Consider the following 14,164-nt stretch of genomic DNA (forward strand, 5'->3'; position numbering starts at 1 on the left):
TATGCGTGTGAAAGGCTTAAAATGCGCGGCAAGTGTTGCATATAAAAACAAATCAAGCAGTCAAATTAATTTGTAATCAGTGTTTATGAAATTGTTGGAAGTGATTCATCTATATTACCTGAAATATTCACAGCCTCAATATACCCTTATAGTCCTTGCAATTAAATGAACGGACTGTAAGTAAGGAAATAACAGCAGAGGGGACGCATACTTGTTATAAAAGATTTATTTAGAATAAAACGTAGCCATATTACACGTAGTGTGGTCAATCTATTTTACATACCTCAGGAGAAGCGACACAGTTCTGCCATGGTACGGTTCATCATGATTGGAATCATTAAAATCATCACCAACATCATCATTAGTCTACAGTCGGAGGAGGTTATAGTAGTGTTGCTCAGTCTCACAAGTTTTACAGGATAGCATATAGCACAACAACACAACGCAGTGAGGGACCAGTGCTAGAAGGCCAGTGGAAAACCAACAACAGAGAACGTAATACTGGTCATTACGGGGGGCTAGCTTCAGCAGGCCACAGACCCATTCTGGTACAGTAATAGCAACTTTTATACTTGGGTTCTCCTCCTTGCAGTGTACACCAATACAGTAAGCTAAAGCTTAAAATGCTAAAACCAGGTTGATCTTGTTCTGTGAATGATTGCAATGTTTTAAACAAGTTAACAAACCACAAAAACAAAACTGTGTCTATGAGTCTGAGGTAGCAAGGCAATCATGGCTTTCCTCTGATTTCTGATCATATATCTTTAAAAAAAAAAAAAAATTCTACATAATGACGGTGGGCCTCTTGAAAATCCAATTACAGAACGACCTTAGATTTAAATCTTTATTCTCCAGAATTTCTCTCTTTATACACAATCCCACTTTCATTCATCAAATCTTTTCTCTGTCTTCCACACATGGAATGACAAACTGTATAGGCACAGAAGGGGTAACGTTTACAGAACAAATCGAATTTGACACAAAGTCTGCCAGCATATCAATGCTTTAAAGGGGAACTTGACATTGAGCATGCTACATGATCAAAAACAAAACAGATGCTTTGAGTAGGTGACACAGCCTTCAAAATGATCCTCTCAGCCACTGGATGTTATTACTCAGGAACTGTGCGTGCTCCCAAACATGGAAACCTCCTTCTACTACTACTGTGGGCTGGAGGGTACAAAGCAGTGGAATGACACACAAATGTAACAGTTTGATTCCCATTCGGGGCAGAAATCAACGAGAAAGAAACACAAATCTCAAACTGCCTTCTGAAGGAAAATAAAAATAAAAAGCATATTTTACTATACAAAGCCCCGTGTCCATGTTCTGATCTGCATATCTAAACAAATCACTGACAAATGTTAAACCAAGTTCAGGTACAATCTACAGTTCATAAAATGTACAGTTTGCATAGTACAAGACAAGGTGGTAAAAGTAGTAAAGTTGTCTGGTCCTGTGCGTCTTTGGGATTTAGGGTCAGGGGGGATTGTTTGTTTGGGAATGGTCTCCTCCCGACACTTACTGCGCACACTCACATGTCTGCACACTAACACACGCCGAGCTCTGTGGGGACTCTCCTCACATCACCTGCGAAACAAAGAACACAAACATTTAAACAACACGATGTAGGTATGCGCCTTTCAAGTAGAAAGTTAGTGCTCTTGTCTTTTTTTTGGTCGAACACGCCTCATTTCTCTCCATCAAGACATCACTGTGCAGAAATATCAGAGGTTTGAACAAAGTGATGGGGTTTGAAAGCTGGCAAATGGACTGCAGTCCCTCCAGCCAGTTACAGTCCATTAGGAGCTTGGTGTGGAGAAAAGGGAGGAAGGAGGTGGGCAAGATGACATGCAGGGGAGATTTAAAAAAAAAAATATTGCTGTCTTCTCAGTAATGGAATTAGGCATTCAAACCAATTCAACCATGTCTCTGTACGAAAAACAACCGAAAGTGTAACACACGGTGTCAAGGATGATAAGAAAAGGGAAATGTGGAAGGATGAGTAAACTTAATACCAGTCAAAAGAAACTGAGGGGATGAAGGACGTTTGGTTCAATGTATTTCTTAAGTTAACTGAATACAAAGTGGTTAGGGATTCATAATGAACTTGACTCATTCAAATTAGAGCTGAAACCATATGTTCAAATGTCATGGCTATCAAAGAGTGAAGTAGGAACCAAAAGGGAAAAAGCCACCACTTATGGATTCATAGAAAATAAGCACTTAAACTGGCGAGTAAAGGCATTAGCTGTATGCCAAATGGTCAAGCAGACTACAAATATGGTGAGAGAAAGGAAATAATAGTGTGAGAGGAAAAGAGGCAGAGGGGTGAAAAATTACAGCGGCACAAGGGTCAGTGGTAATGGCTTTTACCACACTTAAGTCCCAAAATGCACCTTGGCCTCAGACTGGGGGACTAGATGAGCAGCTAATGGTCCTCGGGAGAGATCCATTAGCTGTCTCTTTCTCACAGCCCACCAAATGTGGAGGACTGAGGCAGGTGAAGGCTACCTTGAGGCTATAGTGGCAGCAGCTGTAACTACCTTTAAAAGCTCTGCTCACAGTTCTCTCACCTTTCCCAATTACTCAAACATGTACAAATACACACAATAAAGCAGCTTCCATACAAGCTGGAAACACACGGACAGATTGATGGTACTAGTGTGTGTTTAAAGGTGTAGAAGAACCTCGTCTTACCTGTGGTCTTGAGGAGAGGCTCGAGGCTGTGGGAAACAAAGAAAAGAGACAATGATTTAATACTTGAACTCCCCAGTCCATTTCTGTTTACACTAAATGTTCTGCATCCCACATATTCCTCGGAGCCTTGAAGCTGTGCAGTGTCCAAATGCTAATAATGCCGGAGCGTCTGCCAAATTACAATGGATTCCTAACTAAAGCCCTCATAGGAGTTTTGACTCGAATGCAATTTAGAGCGAGGTGGCTCCAGCTCTCTATTTGAACATTCTTATTTCTTTTTCTTTTGATTAACATTCCTTTCAAATTCTGCTATAAAAAGTAATGAGTGTCTGAGGTTTTTCCTGATGATCTCAGATACCACATTTAAATGATAATCAAAAGAACTTCAAGGCTCTATGTTTGAAAAGGCATTTCAACTAAATCAAAACCACAAAGTCACCATACAGAGGAACCTTTTTAAAAAGCACACTATATATACACCGCTCTTCATTGAAATACAGGCAGGAACTGTTGAATTCATGACTACAGATGAGAGCACAGCTGCTCCAACTATCATTTATACATAACACACACACACACACACACACACACACAAATACATACACCTCCCACAAACAAAGTATAATGACAGTTTGAGGCAAAAAGACAGATGTGGAGCAGCAGTGTGTGAGGTAAAACCACCAATTATTTTGTGTTGAAATATTTAGTGCATTCATTATTTGACAGTAATTAATTGGCAACTATTTACAGTAGATGTTTTGATTAATTTGCTTAAGTAATGTTAAAAGAAAAAGAGCCAAACATTCTCCACTTCAAGCTTTACACTTGTTAATGTGAAGCTTTTTTCATTTTCAATTAAAATCTGAATATCTTTGAGCATTGGACTGTTGTGAGGAAGAAACAAGTGACTTGACGGTGTCTTGGTGGCTCTTAGGAACTTTTGGTTGAAATACGTTTTTTGTTCGTTATAGACATTTATAGAGAGAAAATGTACCAGAAGGACACACTTCCCTAATTCACACATCTAGACAGTGCACATGAATTTTCCCTGCTAGGATGAAGTATTAACAGTTAAGCGGAGTGACAAGCACTACTATTTCTGCTGACCAGCGTCCTTGAGGCGAAACACAAATCTGCCTTCAGACGCAGGGAATACACGATCAAGGAGAGGAGGAGTTAGAAACTTACGACTGCATGCAGGGAAGGAGCTGTTAATCTGCTCCATTACATCTGCCAGGTTGGAGCTGCTGTTGTGGGAGTGTGGCAGCTCGTCTGGAAACACACACACAAACACACAAACACACACACACACACACTGATTATGACTTTTCACAGACACTTAGATAAGTCACCATAGCATTTGTAGCAAAATGGCGTAACAAGAGCAATGTTTAAGTTTCAAGTGTATAACCTGATGTTGTAAAATGTAGCTCCAGCCATAGTGCATTTAAAGGACACATCTTCAAATATCAAGATGAATGTCATTTGAGTGAGTGTTTTTGTCTGAGTATAACATTTTGAACTTGAGTGTCTCACCTGAGTTTTCAGTAAGTGGTCCTTGTTCTTGCCCAGTTGGTGAGGAAACTCCATTTACCCTCAAGTCCATATCCGGCTGAGTGGAAAAGAGAGAGATGGAGAGAAGAAAGCAAACAAGGGAAACTCCATTATTATAACATAATTAATCTGCATGGCAACCACTTGACAACTTCAAAATGAGCCGTGCTTCACAGCGCCAGGCGGAGACAAGGGAATAACAGAGGGTGGCACAATAAGACTGTTATTGTGTGCACAAAAAAATAAATAATTGAATTACACCAGGCCGCATCATCTGACAGATATAACTGTCTGTACAAATATAGAATATAGTGTGTCCACATCAAAAGCAATAATCTCAAAGTTTCCTCACTAAGGGAGGATTTGTGTATTTCCACAGGTTTCCTATCTAACACATTTGGAAATCCTTCTCCCCTGAGGCTGATGTTTCTGACACTGACGCAGCCGCCACAGCGAATTCAGATGACAATAAGCTAGCAATGTTTATGTTCACTTTGTTGTGGACAGGGCTTAGTCTGTGACGGATGGCCTCACGGAGCTTTGATTCATCCTGCGACCCACTGTTGTTTGATATATGATAACAGAAATCTCCCGTGCCCTGAAATGTCGTGAATATCAATGAAAAGAGCATTTCAGACAGAGGGAAGAATTTGACACAGAGATTCAAGTGATGATCATTGGTTCATTCTTTATAGCTAAAATGCAAGATTTGAGTCGTGGCTGAATTGAAAAGTCTGATAAAAAGCAAACAATAAAAATGACAGTAAAAATCCCAGTTGCTTAGAAAAAAACAACAAAACTGCATCACAATCGATCAATGAGTGATTAGGGTTGTGTAAGTTAAGCGCTGTGGACAGCTGATCAATGGGTGAAAACACGCTCTGCTGCCCTGATGCACAGAAGGGAACACTTGATGTCTTGTGACATTTACGGCAGACTCCCACATTCCCTTCAGCTTTTATTCTGCAACAAACCAAATCAATGTTGCCTCGCTGCCCACCCTCGTCGGCCCTCTTCTTCTTCCCCTCCCTCATCTCCCGGTGCCCCCCGGCGCTGGTAAAGGCTAACATGGTAGAAGAGTCTCCAGAGCACAGCCACTGTCTTGAGGCTCGTCTGAGAATAGCTAAGGTCAGGGCTTTGGTCCGCCTTCAGGAGTGTGAATTGAGTGTGTGCCACGAAGCTGGCTGGGTTTATTATTCTGCAGCTTGGCAGTAATGCCGCGGTTGATGGAAAGACATTTTGACATATCATCAGGACTCCGGAGACTTAAATGTCAGAAAACAGAACTTCTTGCTTAGTGTGGGGGTTAGCGTCTGCAGGTAGTTGTGCAGCTGTCTCATTAATTGAATGCATGTTTTTGTCTTTTAGAATTAGGAATCACTTGGTTCATTAATACAACAAACAGACAGGAGGTAATTGAATGACAGGTATCTTAAATTAGCTAAAACACTTAACATATCGTTACATTACATGTTACTTGTTAGAAGCTTTTAACCAAAGCGACGTACATACTCAATACTGTGGACAATCCCCACAGGAGCAATTTGAGGTGAAGTGTCTTGCCCAGGGACACAATGACATGCTGAGTGCAGTGGGGTTTGAACCTGATCCCAACACCAAGACTCTATCCACTGCGCCACACGCCTCTAAGTGTTAATATAAGTGAAAGAAAGAAAGAAATCATAATAATCCAGTGATATAACACATGATAATCTATCACTGATATGGGCTCTATTCACCTGCCTAATAAGTACTTTCACTTTTCAAGATTTATAAAGAAGTATTTCCAGGACACCTCTACACTAGATGGAAATCTCCAATATGGTGAAGCATGGGTGCACAAAACCCTTTTTTCTGTGAAAATGTTAATCTTCATCCATTAAAAATATACCGAGTCACGTCAGATGCCTTCCGGCACTCCAGCCATATTTGATGTGAGTTATTACCGAGCTTCCACAGCTCCACATCTACCAGAGAGCCAAAACCTGCTCTGTGTTTGCTCTGGCTGATTTGCCGGGATTGCTGTTTGTTTTGCTCGAGGGTTGTGATTATTCTGACTTGGCACAAACAGTCAAACCTCAGTGAGCAATTAGGCCACGCGTAAACAAATCTGGAAGTTATTGATAGAGGGACTGGAGACGAGCGCTGGACTCCTGGATTGAATGGTAATGATGTAATTAGGATCTAATCTGAATTTTGATGAACGGGATTTGTTATTCTAAGACACAGCATGCTAAACCTGTAAATGTGTGGGTTGGCATGCAACATAAAAACATGCGCATGTACATATTTATGTTGTTTTTTTATTGGAATGACTTTAAAGGAATCCTTGAACCTTAGTGTAGGCCTTTAGGGATAAGCAATGCACTCTTCAAATGAGTTTTTGTACTTTATGAGTAGCACTAAAACCACCGTAGCAGCTGGTGTGTGAGAGACTCTATGAACTGTGATTACTGCCCTGCTGCTGCCTCACAACACGCCTAATGAACTAAAAGGAACTCAGAGAGACTTTGTGGCCGTATAAATTCCTCTGGTCAAAATGTAAGTTTTTTTTTTAGTGTTTGAAAACCATCACTAAAATCTATACCACCAGTGCACACTCTGCAAAGAAAAATGCAATCTGTAAAAAGGCATATAAATGCAAGTGGTCTCATTGCATGTTTAAGCTAAAATACCAAGCTTTTTAAAGCTGAACAACTTGCATTTATATCACGTAATTGTGATTATACACTTCAAGTTTAAAGTCCTTTTCACTTAGTAGACTACTAACAGCATCTATGTTGGTTTTGTCTGCTAAGGACCCAAACTAACGCCATTATTCTTGCAAATTGCCTCTTCCCAGCTGCAGGTGAAATCATTTCAAACAATCCCACTTTGCAGTTGTTAGAGACAATTCAAGAGTAAAGGCTTTTATTGTAATTCGTACATAGCTACAGTGTAGTTATGTCTCAGGCTTCTCCAACAGTGCAACACAATAAAACAGGTGAAATACTGCAAGTAAATACAATAAAATAGAATAGAAGTAGTGCCATAAGAGAAAAGCCAATGCAACTGAGTTTGTAACATATCAGTCTAGAAATATCTGTCTTTTTGGATGGTTCCCCACAGATAGCCGTTGCTGTGCAGTCACCTGGTGCAGGAGCTGTCGGAGGCGCTGCAGCTGAGACTCCAGCTGTTTGTTGTGTTCCTCCAGGATGTGCATGCGGGCCTCCAGCCGGCCCTTGTGTTGCCGCAGCAGCTTGGCCTCAGCGAGAAGATCGGCCTCATTGGGGTGGGTAAAAGAACTGTCTGAATCCCAGGGGCCTCCAGCAGGGGCCCCTCGCTGGCCATGCTGCTCCTTCAGCTGCTCATACTCGCTCTGTAGGCTCCTGATAGAGAAGGGTTAGAAACACATCATGTTACACTCACAGGTAAAGGGTAGTAATCAGGAGTAAGAAAGAAGTATTCCGATCATTTACATGAATAAAAGTAATAATACCGCACTGTCAAAACATTCCATTCCATTTTAAAAGTCCAACATTTAAGATTTTAGTTATAAAGACATAAGTATTCATATGTATTGTTGTTAATTTAGGGATCCCCATCAGAAGCACATGGGTTTGCCTCAAGTCTTGAATTGTCTTATTTAAGAAGTAAAGAACATTTGGCAAGATGAGCAGCTACAAAGAAGAGAGCATTCACGATAAAGTAGTAACAGGCTTAGCATTTTAAATAAACATTAAAAAAAAAATACATTTGAATGTTTGTATTTAAGACAGTATGTTACAACAGTATGTAAATGTACATTTATGAACATGCATCCGTTTCATTTTTATTATACTATTTAATGGTCCTCTTCTAATGTTTTTAATATTATGCGTTCTTGTTTAGTAGTAAGACTTTGTAGACACGTGTAACCATCAACTTGACAGAGCTGTATTCCTGGGAGTCTTTTATAAACACATCAGAGGACTTATGTTCCTGAGAGCTGTGCTTTCATGTTATTTCTACATATCTTTGTCATGATTAATATATATACATGCTGTGCTTTTGTGTCATGCTTTAGATGCGCCGGAAGGCTTCTCTCTTGTTTGTTTCTTCCTATAATTAAAACATTGATGCAAATGAAAAGTTATTGGTAAGTGGAGTTATTTGTATTGATGTCACTCAAAGGAAAGCTCCTTAATGAACAGTGGGGTGCAACGCGGAAATAACAAAGTCATGTTTACTCAAAGCTTTCAGCCTTCTTAGTTAAATCCTTTTTGAAGTGGATTTATAAACATAAAGACCCCCCCGCCCGTCCGTCCGTCCGTCCACACCAAAGCAAAACCATAAGCTGCCATATCTAACTTAAGTTGGCATTTATGAGGCTGGCACTAAAGCTCTCTCTCCTGTGTAATCAGACTTAAATCACTCCAGTCGAGCCACAGCCGGAGCAAAAACACTTCCACAACAACAATAGATGCTAGAGTGAGTCTGTCTCTCCATTTACTAATCAAACCGGGGAAGGACTTGGCGTGTGAGGCCGACTGGGGGTACGGGAAGTGTTTGGATGTTTGGTGCTCCACAGTGAGATGAAGTGAAAACATGAACTCAATTGACACGAGGGAGATGTGAGTAAAAAAAAACAAAAAACAGATGTGTGGAAAATCTCACATTTCAAAACTATTGACATTAAAGGTCACCTATTATGCAAAATCCACAATCCTGTCTTTTCTACATAAACATGCACCCCCCCTGTGTAAAGACATTCTGAAAGTTTCATTAAAAAAGATTCGTTCACTTGTCGTCCAGATTGTGGCCACTTTATGATGTCATAACGATTTTTGGGCTTGTGTAACCATTAGCCAATAACCAACCAAGGTAACCCCCCCCCCCCCTCTTATCACCTGAATCTCCTCCTAGAGCACCATTGTGTTCTTTTTAACCAAATATCTAACAGAGGGGCGTGGGGAGGGGCTCCTTATTGTCATCTAGAGCAGGGGTGTCAAACTCAATTTCATCGCGGGCCACATTTGCATAAAGGTTGCACTCAAAGGACCGGTTGTAACTATATAAATATATAATATATATATATATATAATAATGTATTATATTACATTATTGCCTCTGAATTGGATTATTGTTGGATAGGATAATAACTTACTAATTAACTACGTCTGAAAGCAGAAGTCCAGGGCAAATAATTGCAAATCTCTTCAATGCGGATGTCACAAAATGAGATGCATTGTGGGACATGTAGTTTATGGGCAACCTGCTTCTGTAAATCCGCTTGTAACCGTATAATAAACGTTTTTATTTTCTTTGCAAGCTCTTGCGGGGCCACATAAAATGAAGTCGCGGGCCGGATTTAGCCCCCGGGCCTTGAGTTTGAGACCCCTGATCTAAAGTAACAGACACAGAATCATATCACACTGAATTCACTTTTTATCGTCTTACCTCTGCTCCTCCTCCAGACGGGCTATGATGCGCTCCAGCTCGCCCCGCTCCTCCCTCTCCACGGCCTGCAGGATCTGGGCAGGACTCTGGGGCTGGCTGCAGGGGGAGAGCTCCCCCCCCAGCGTCTGGCAGTACTGCAGGATCAGGGCATGCTCGTCGTCCCTGCGGAGGAGAGTTCAGAGTTATGTGATGAGCGAGGAGCCCAGACATCTTGTCCCTGTTAGTCAGCTACTTTCACCTTCTGCTCAGTCTGGAAGGAGGGACTCCTCAGCACATAAACAATGTTCAACTGAAAAAAAGCTTTTCAGCTTAAGAGAATTATGCTAATTATGACTCATAGTAAATCATTATGTTTGAGGATCACTTGGAATGGACGCTCGGGAATTACAGTATAGCACAGCACTCATGTACAAAGGCAGAGAGACATGAACTAGAGAAGCAGTGCATCTGATTTTGAAATGCATGAGGTAAAGAATGGTTGTAATCCTTCATTTAATACATGTTTAGGATGATTCAGAACCTATATAGCTAATAAACTACGAAGGGCCTATGAATAAAAAATGTATATAGGAAACATTTACAACGTGCTGATCACAATTCTTGTTTATTTTGAGCTAAGCTCGTTTAGTACAAGTTAAATATCTTGTTTCATCAAAATGAATATTCTTCAATTACAAAAATAAATAGATCAGTGAGTGAATGTACTTTCAGTTTACATTGTTTAGCATTTAAGTGTCTTTTTCAACAATAAAGGTTGGACACCATCAAGCACTATAGGGTAGTACAACTTACTTGTGAGATAAAAAGGCGGCACACTGTAAATAGAAATAGGCAGAGCGGAGTCTAAACAAAGATTGTGGTAGCTGCCACCATATATAAGATCTGCAGCTATTGTGGGTCTGCCACGCTGTAAGCTCCACAATCCCTGGTGGAACAAAGATGTGTCAGTCTCTGCTCTCTGATAACTGGAATAAAGCAGGGCTGTGAGGAGGTGGAGGGAAGGAGTCTGGCAGACAGATAGAAAGATATGGAGGGATCCAAGGAGGAATGGCTGCCGGTGTGTGTGTGTGTGTGTGTGTGTGTGTGTGTGTGTGTGTGTGTGTGTGTGTGTGTGTGTGTGTGTGTGTGTGTGTGTGTGTGTGTGTGTGTGTGTGTGTGTATGTGTATGTGTATGTGTGTGTGTGTGTGTGTGTGTGTGTGTGTGTGTGTGTGTGTGTGTGTGTGTACGTGTGTACGTGTGTACGTGTGTACGTGTCAATCTCCTTATGTGTTATCTCAGTGATCTGAAAGGTGGTGGCAGGTCTCGCCAAAGCCCAGCTGTCACCTTCACTCTGAAACGCACCCAGAGCCTTAAAGACCAAAAACCTGACAATCACACAAGTTCAAAAAAAAGATTTAAAAATACTTTGTAGAGTGACTATAATTTCCAGAGTCAGTTTGACAGCTCTAAAACAGGGCTCGGCTGGGAGAAAGTTTCGTAGCATGGTGACTCCATGTGTGGCTTCCCACTGTTGACTCGATTCAGCCATTTTTATTATTCATGGCTTCGGTCTGTCAAAAATATCCAGCAGTGCTGAGGCTGTCATTCTGTGATGTTGAAACCGTGGTTATGTAACATTAAAATAATATATCTGGACTAGAAGAGCAAAAATATATTGACAAATAGTCAACTAATACTCATAAACATATACAATAGATTTAAAGAAATGCTCATTTTATTACAACTTCATTCTTAGTTTTGCAGCTTTGGTCATTGTTTATACAACATGAAACTCCTTATAGTGATTATAGATGCATATAGCAATGGCTATTTACAAGTTGCAAAGTATCCTGCTTCAAGGGCCAGATCCTGTATTTACCTCTATGAGCTGAAATCTGGACCATACTTTAAGTCACACCTAAATCAGTGACAACCAGGCAGGACCTTCTGGCACCTTTTTAAAAGAAGCGGCGACTTGCTACAAACTAGTTTCACACACTCTTATCAAGGCCCGACCATAACTGAGTGCATAATCCCCAGCTATAATGAGTAAATTAATCAAATAGCCTCTAGAGAGTAAGCTGGCAGACTGAAACGACTCAGGTTTTACATAGGACACCCTTGAATTTCACCATAGGAGACGATCAATAGTGTTCAGAAAATACTCAGAATGCCATTATCGCCGCATGGATAATACAAAAGGTTATGAATAGAACGCTTTCTCTTTCTCAGAGATGACAGCAATTATACTATATCATGACCAAGGAGTGAGGCGGGAAAGTCGTTAACAAAAGGCTCCAAGAATGAGTCTTTTACCTCTTTTCATATAAAAGCAACAATATGCCAAACCAGTACCATGTACCAAGTCCATGTACTCTGAGGAGAAACGGGTTTTATCATTAACAAGCCTGACCCCCTAGTGGGATTTGAAGCAGTAATTTTCTGTAAGAAGGGGATTTGGATTCAACCTCACATATTTTGTTAAATAAAGGCACTAATGATGAACATGACATGAATGGATTTCTATGAACAGGGCCGTTCTCAAGTAAAGCCATGTTTATTCTGCTGCTTTTTATCTCATGTAAGCAGTCGCTCTTGTCCATTACTGTATTGTATGAATTTGGTCCCCAGCGTTTTTTTATGCCTTCTTATCTTTTCTTAATTTTTTTAACAAATCTCCCTTTTATAGCATTTCTGAAAGCACTCGTAAAACAATCCGTCATATGCACGCGCACATAAATATTTATTCATCAATTCCACTCTAACATGGACAATGAATCCATGCTGGAAGTGCTGCGGTTCTGATAAATGACATAGAGAAAGCTGGCAGAGACCGGATGTCAAGGGAGCAAGCAATGAGGAAGAAGTGCTTATTTTCCTGTAGAGAAACCTGGAAATTGGTGGCATTGTGCTCTGCTGGGGTTTGGGGACGGAGGTCCGGCACAATCTGAGTGACCAATTAGGTGAGACTCTGGCAACAGGAAGCTGTTTCAGGACATTAAGGCTGGGAGGAGGGGCCCAGAGGACAGCAGCAAGGGGATCATTACATGAAGAAATGGGCACTACAAGAGGCTGAGCTGGCTCACAAAACAAATGCTCTTCAACAGTGGGAGGAAGAGGAAGTGCAGCGAAAGGACACTCGGGCACAGCGCTGGTTGAAGAGGAAGGAAAAGGGTGAAGAAAGAGACGAAAGAGGAAGAGAGCATCAGTATGGGAGAAGGGTTTAATGTGATTATTGGTGATGAATGCTGAGGCTATTAGCTGCAATATGAGAGCGGTGCTTTGTGTGGAGGTTAAGCGAGGACGCGGCTGAGGGGGATTCAGCCTGCAACAATAGTATCGGGCCTGATGCCTAGCTTACCTATCACAGAACAAGCAGCTCCTCTCAGGCTGAACAGCACTATCAGCTGCCTGGGCCGAGCTCAGAGAGAACAGAGAGAGATAAAGACAAAGGGAAACAGGTCTACACGTTTTTTATCATAACCTCTGGTGAGATGATAAAAGCGTGCTTCCTGTGCAACTTCCACATAAAAGGGACTGATCACAGTAAAGTCCAGACGTGTTGTTTATGAAGCAGGACTTCTAAAAGAAACTCTTTCAATGTTTACCTCTGTGCTAAGTGTTCAATCTGAAGGTTGCCTATGCCCAAAGGTAGAACATGAGTAGACTACGACAAAAAATGATGAAAGGCAGAGAAGAGAAAGAAGGGAGGACAGGGTATGATGAAAGGAGGTTTAAAAGGAAATGGGCGATCGAAATGAAAAGGGAGAGCGTGAGGAATAAAGGGCAGAATATCAAAAGACCAAAAAAAAGGGACAGCACTGGGAGAGAGAGAGAGACTGGAAAGCGACAGATAACCAAACAAAAAAGCTGGGGGAAAAAAAAGTAACGAGGGTCGACCCGCTCCTCGGTGACGTCCCGAGGCATCGATGACAACACTGTGCTTTGGCTGGAGGTCAGAGAAAATAGGCCTAATTAAGGATTCCCTTTAAGATAAAACCATAGCAGGACCAACATGACAAAAGCACTGAAGCCACTGGTATGGACGCACACACGAAGCACGCACACACGAAACACACACACACACACACACACACACACAAACACAAACACACTTTATCTCTAGAGCTCTCTCACACACATATTATACTAATTATTGATATCACTGCACAGCTGGCAGCGAGTCCAAATCAGTGTTTGCAGGCTTTGAGCGATCAGAAAAAACAAGCCGAAAGCCAAACATGCATGTAATTGGCCAACGCAGTTATCCGTGTTACACCGCATGTTTTCCTAAGCTGCCAAGAAAACCCCTTTTACAATCGTGTCAAGAATTCATATCATTTCTGACAGTGTGTGTGTGTGTGTGTCCTCCACACAGACAACCAGATGGTTTGATATACAGAGAGGCTTTGGTGAAATCAGCTGCAGGCGGAAAATAATATATCTTACAAAAAGAGAGGAAGGGAAATCAAACACTTCAAACCAAAGGCAATAAAAAGAAGGAGGAAGGGT

The 14,164-nt window shown here is 41.2% G+C and overlaps 1 protein-coding gene across 5 annotated transcripts in view; it reads right to left on the reverse strand.

Annotated features, from left to right (window-relative positions):
• Positions 1-211: 211 nt before the first annotated feature.
• utrn (utrophin) overlaps positions 212-14,164 on the reverse strand; it is a gene marked incomplete at its 3' end in the record, with an annotated part of 168,395 nt that continues 154,442 nt past the window's right edge. For all 5 annotated transcript variants that reach the window (XM_079647050.1, XM_079647051.1, XM_079647053.1 and 2 more), the window contains 6 exons: positions 9,673-9,834; positions 7,385-7,622; positions 4,237-4,312; positions 3,889-3,972; positions 2,701-2,726; positions 212-1,590 (listed from right to left, as the gene is read on the reverse strand). In XM_079647050.1, the coding sequence (XP_079503176.1) occupies positions 1,582-1,590; positions 2,701-2,726; positions 3,889-3,972; positions 4,237-4,312; positions 7,385-7,622; positions 9,673-9,834 (595 nt within the window). The remainder of the gene's footprint in view (positions 1,591-2,700; positions 2,727-3,888; positions 3,973-4,236; positions 4,313-7,384; positions 7,623-9,672; positions 9,835-14,164) is intronic.

This window comes from Notothenia rossii, assembly GCF_949606895.1.
Source record: "Notothenia rossii genome assembly, chromosome: 8".
NCBI lineage: Eukaryota > Metazoa > Chordata > Actinopteri > Perciformes > Nototheniidae > Notothenia > Notothenia rossii.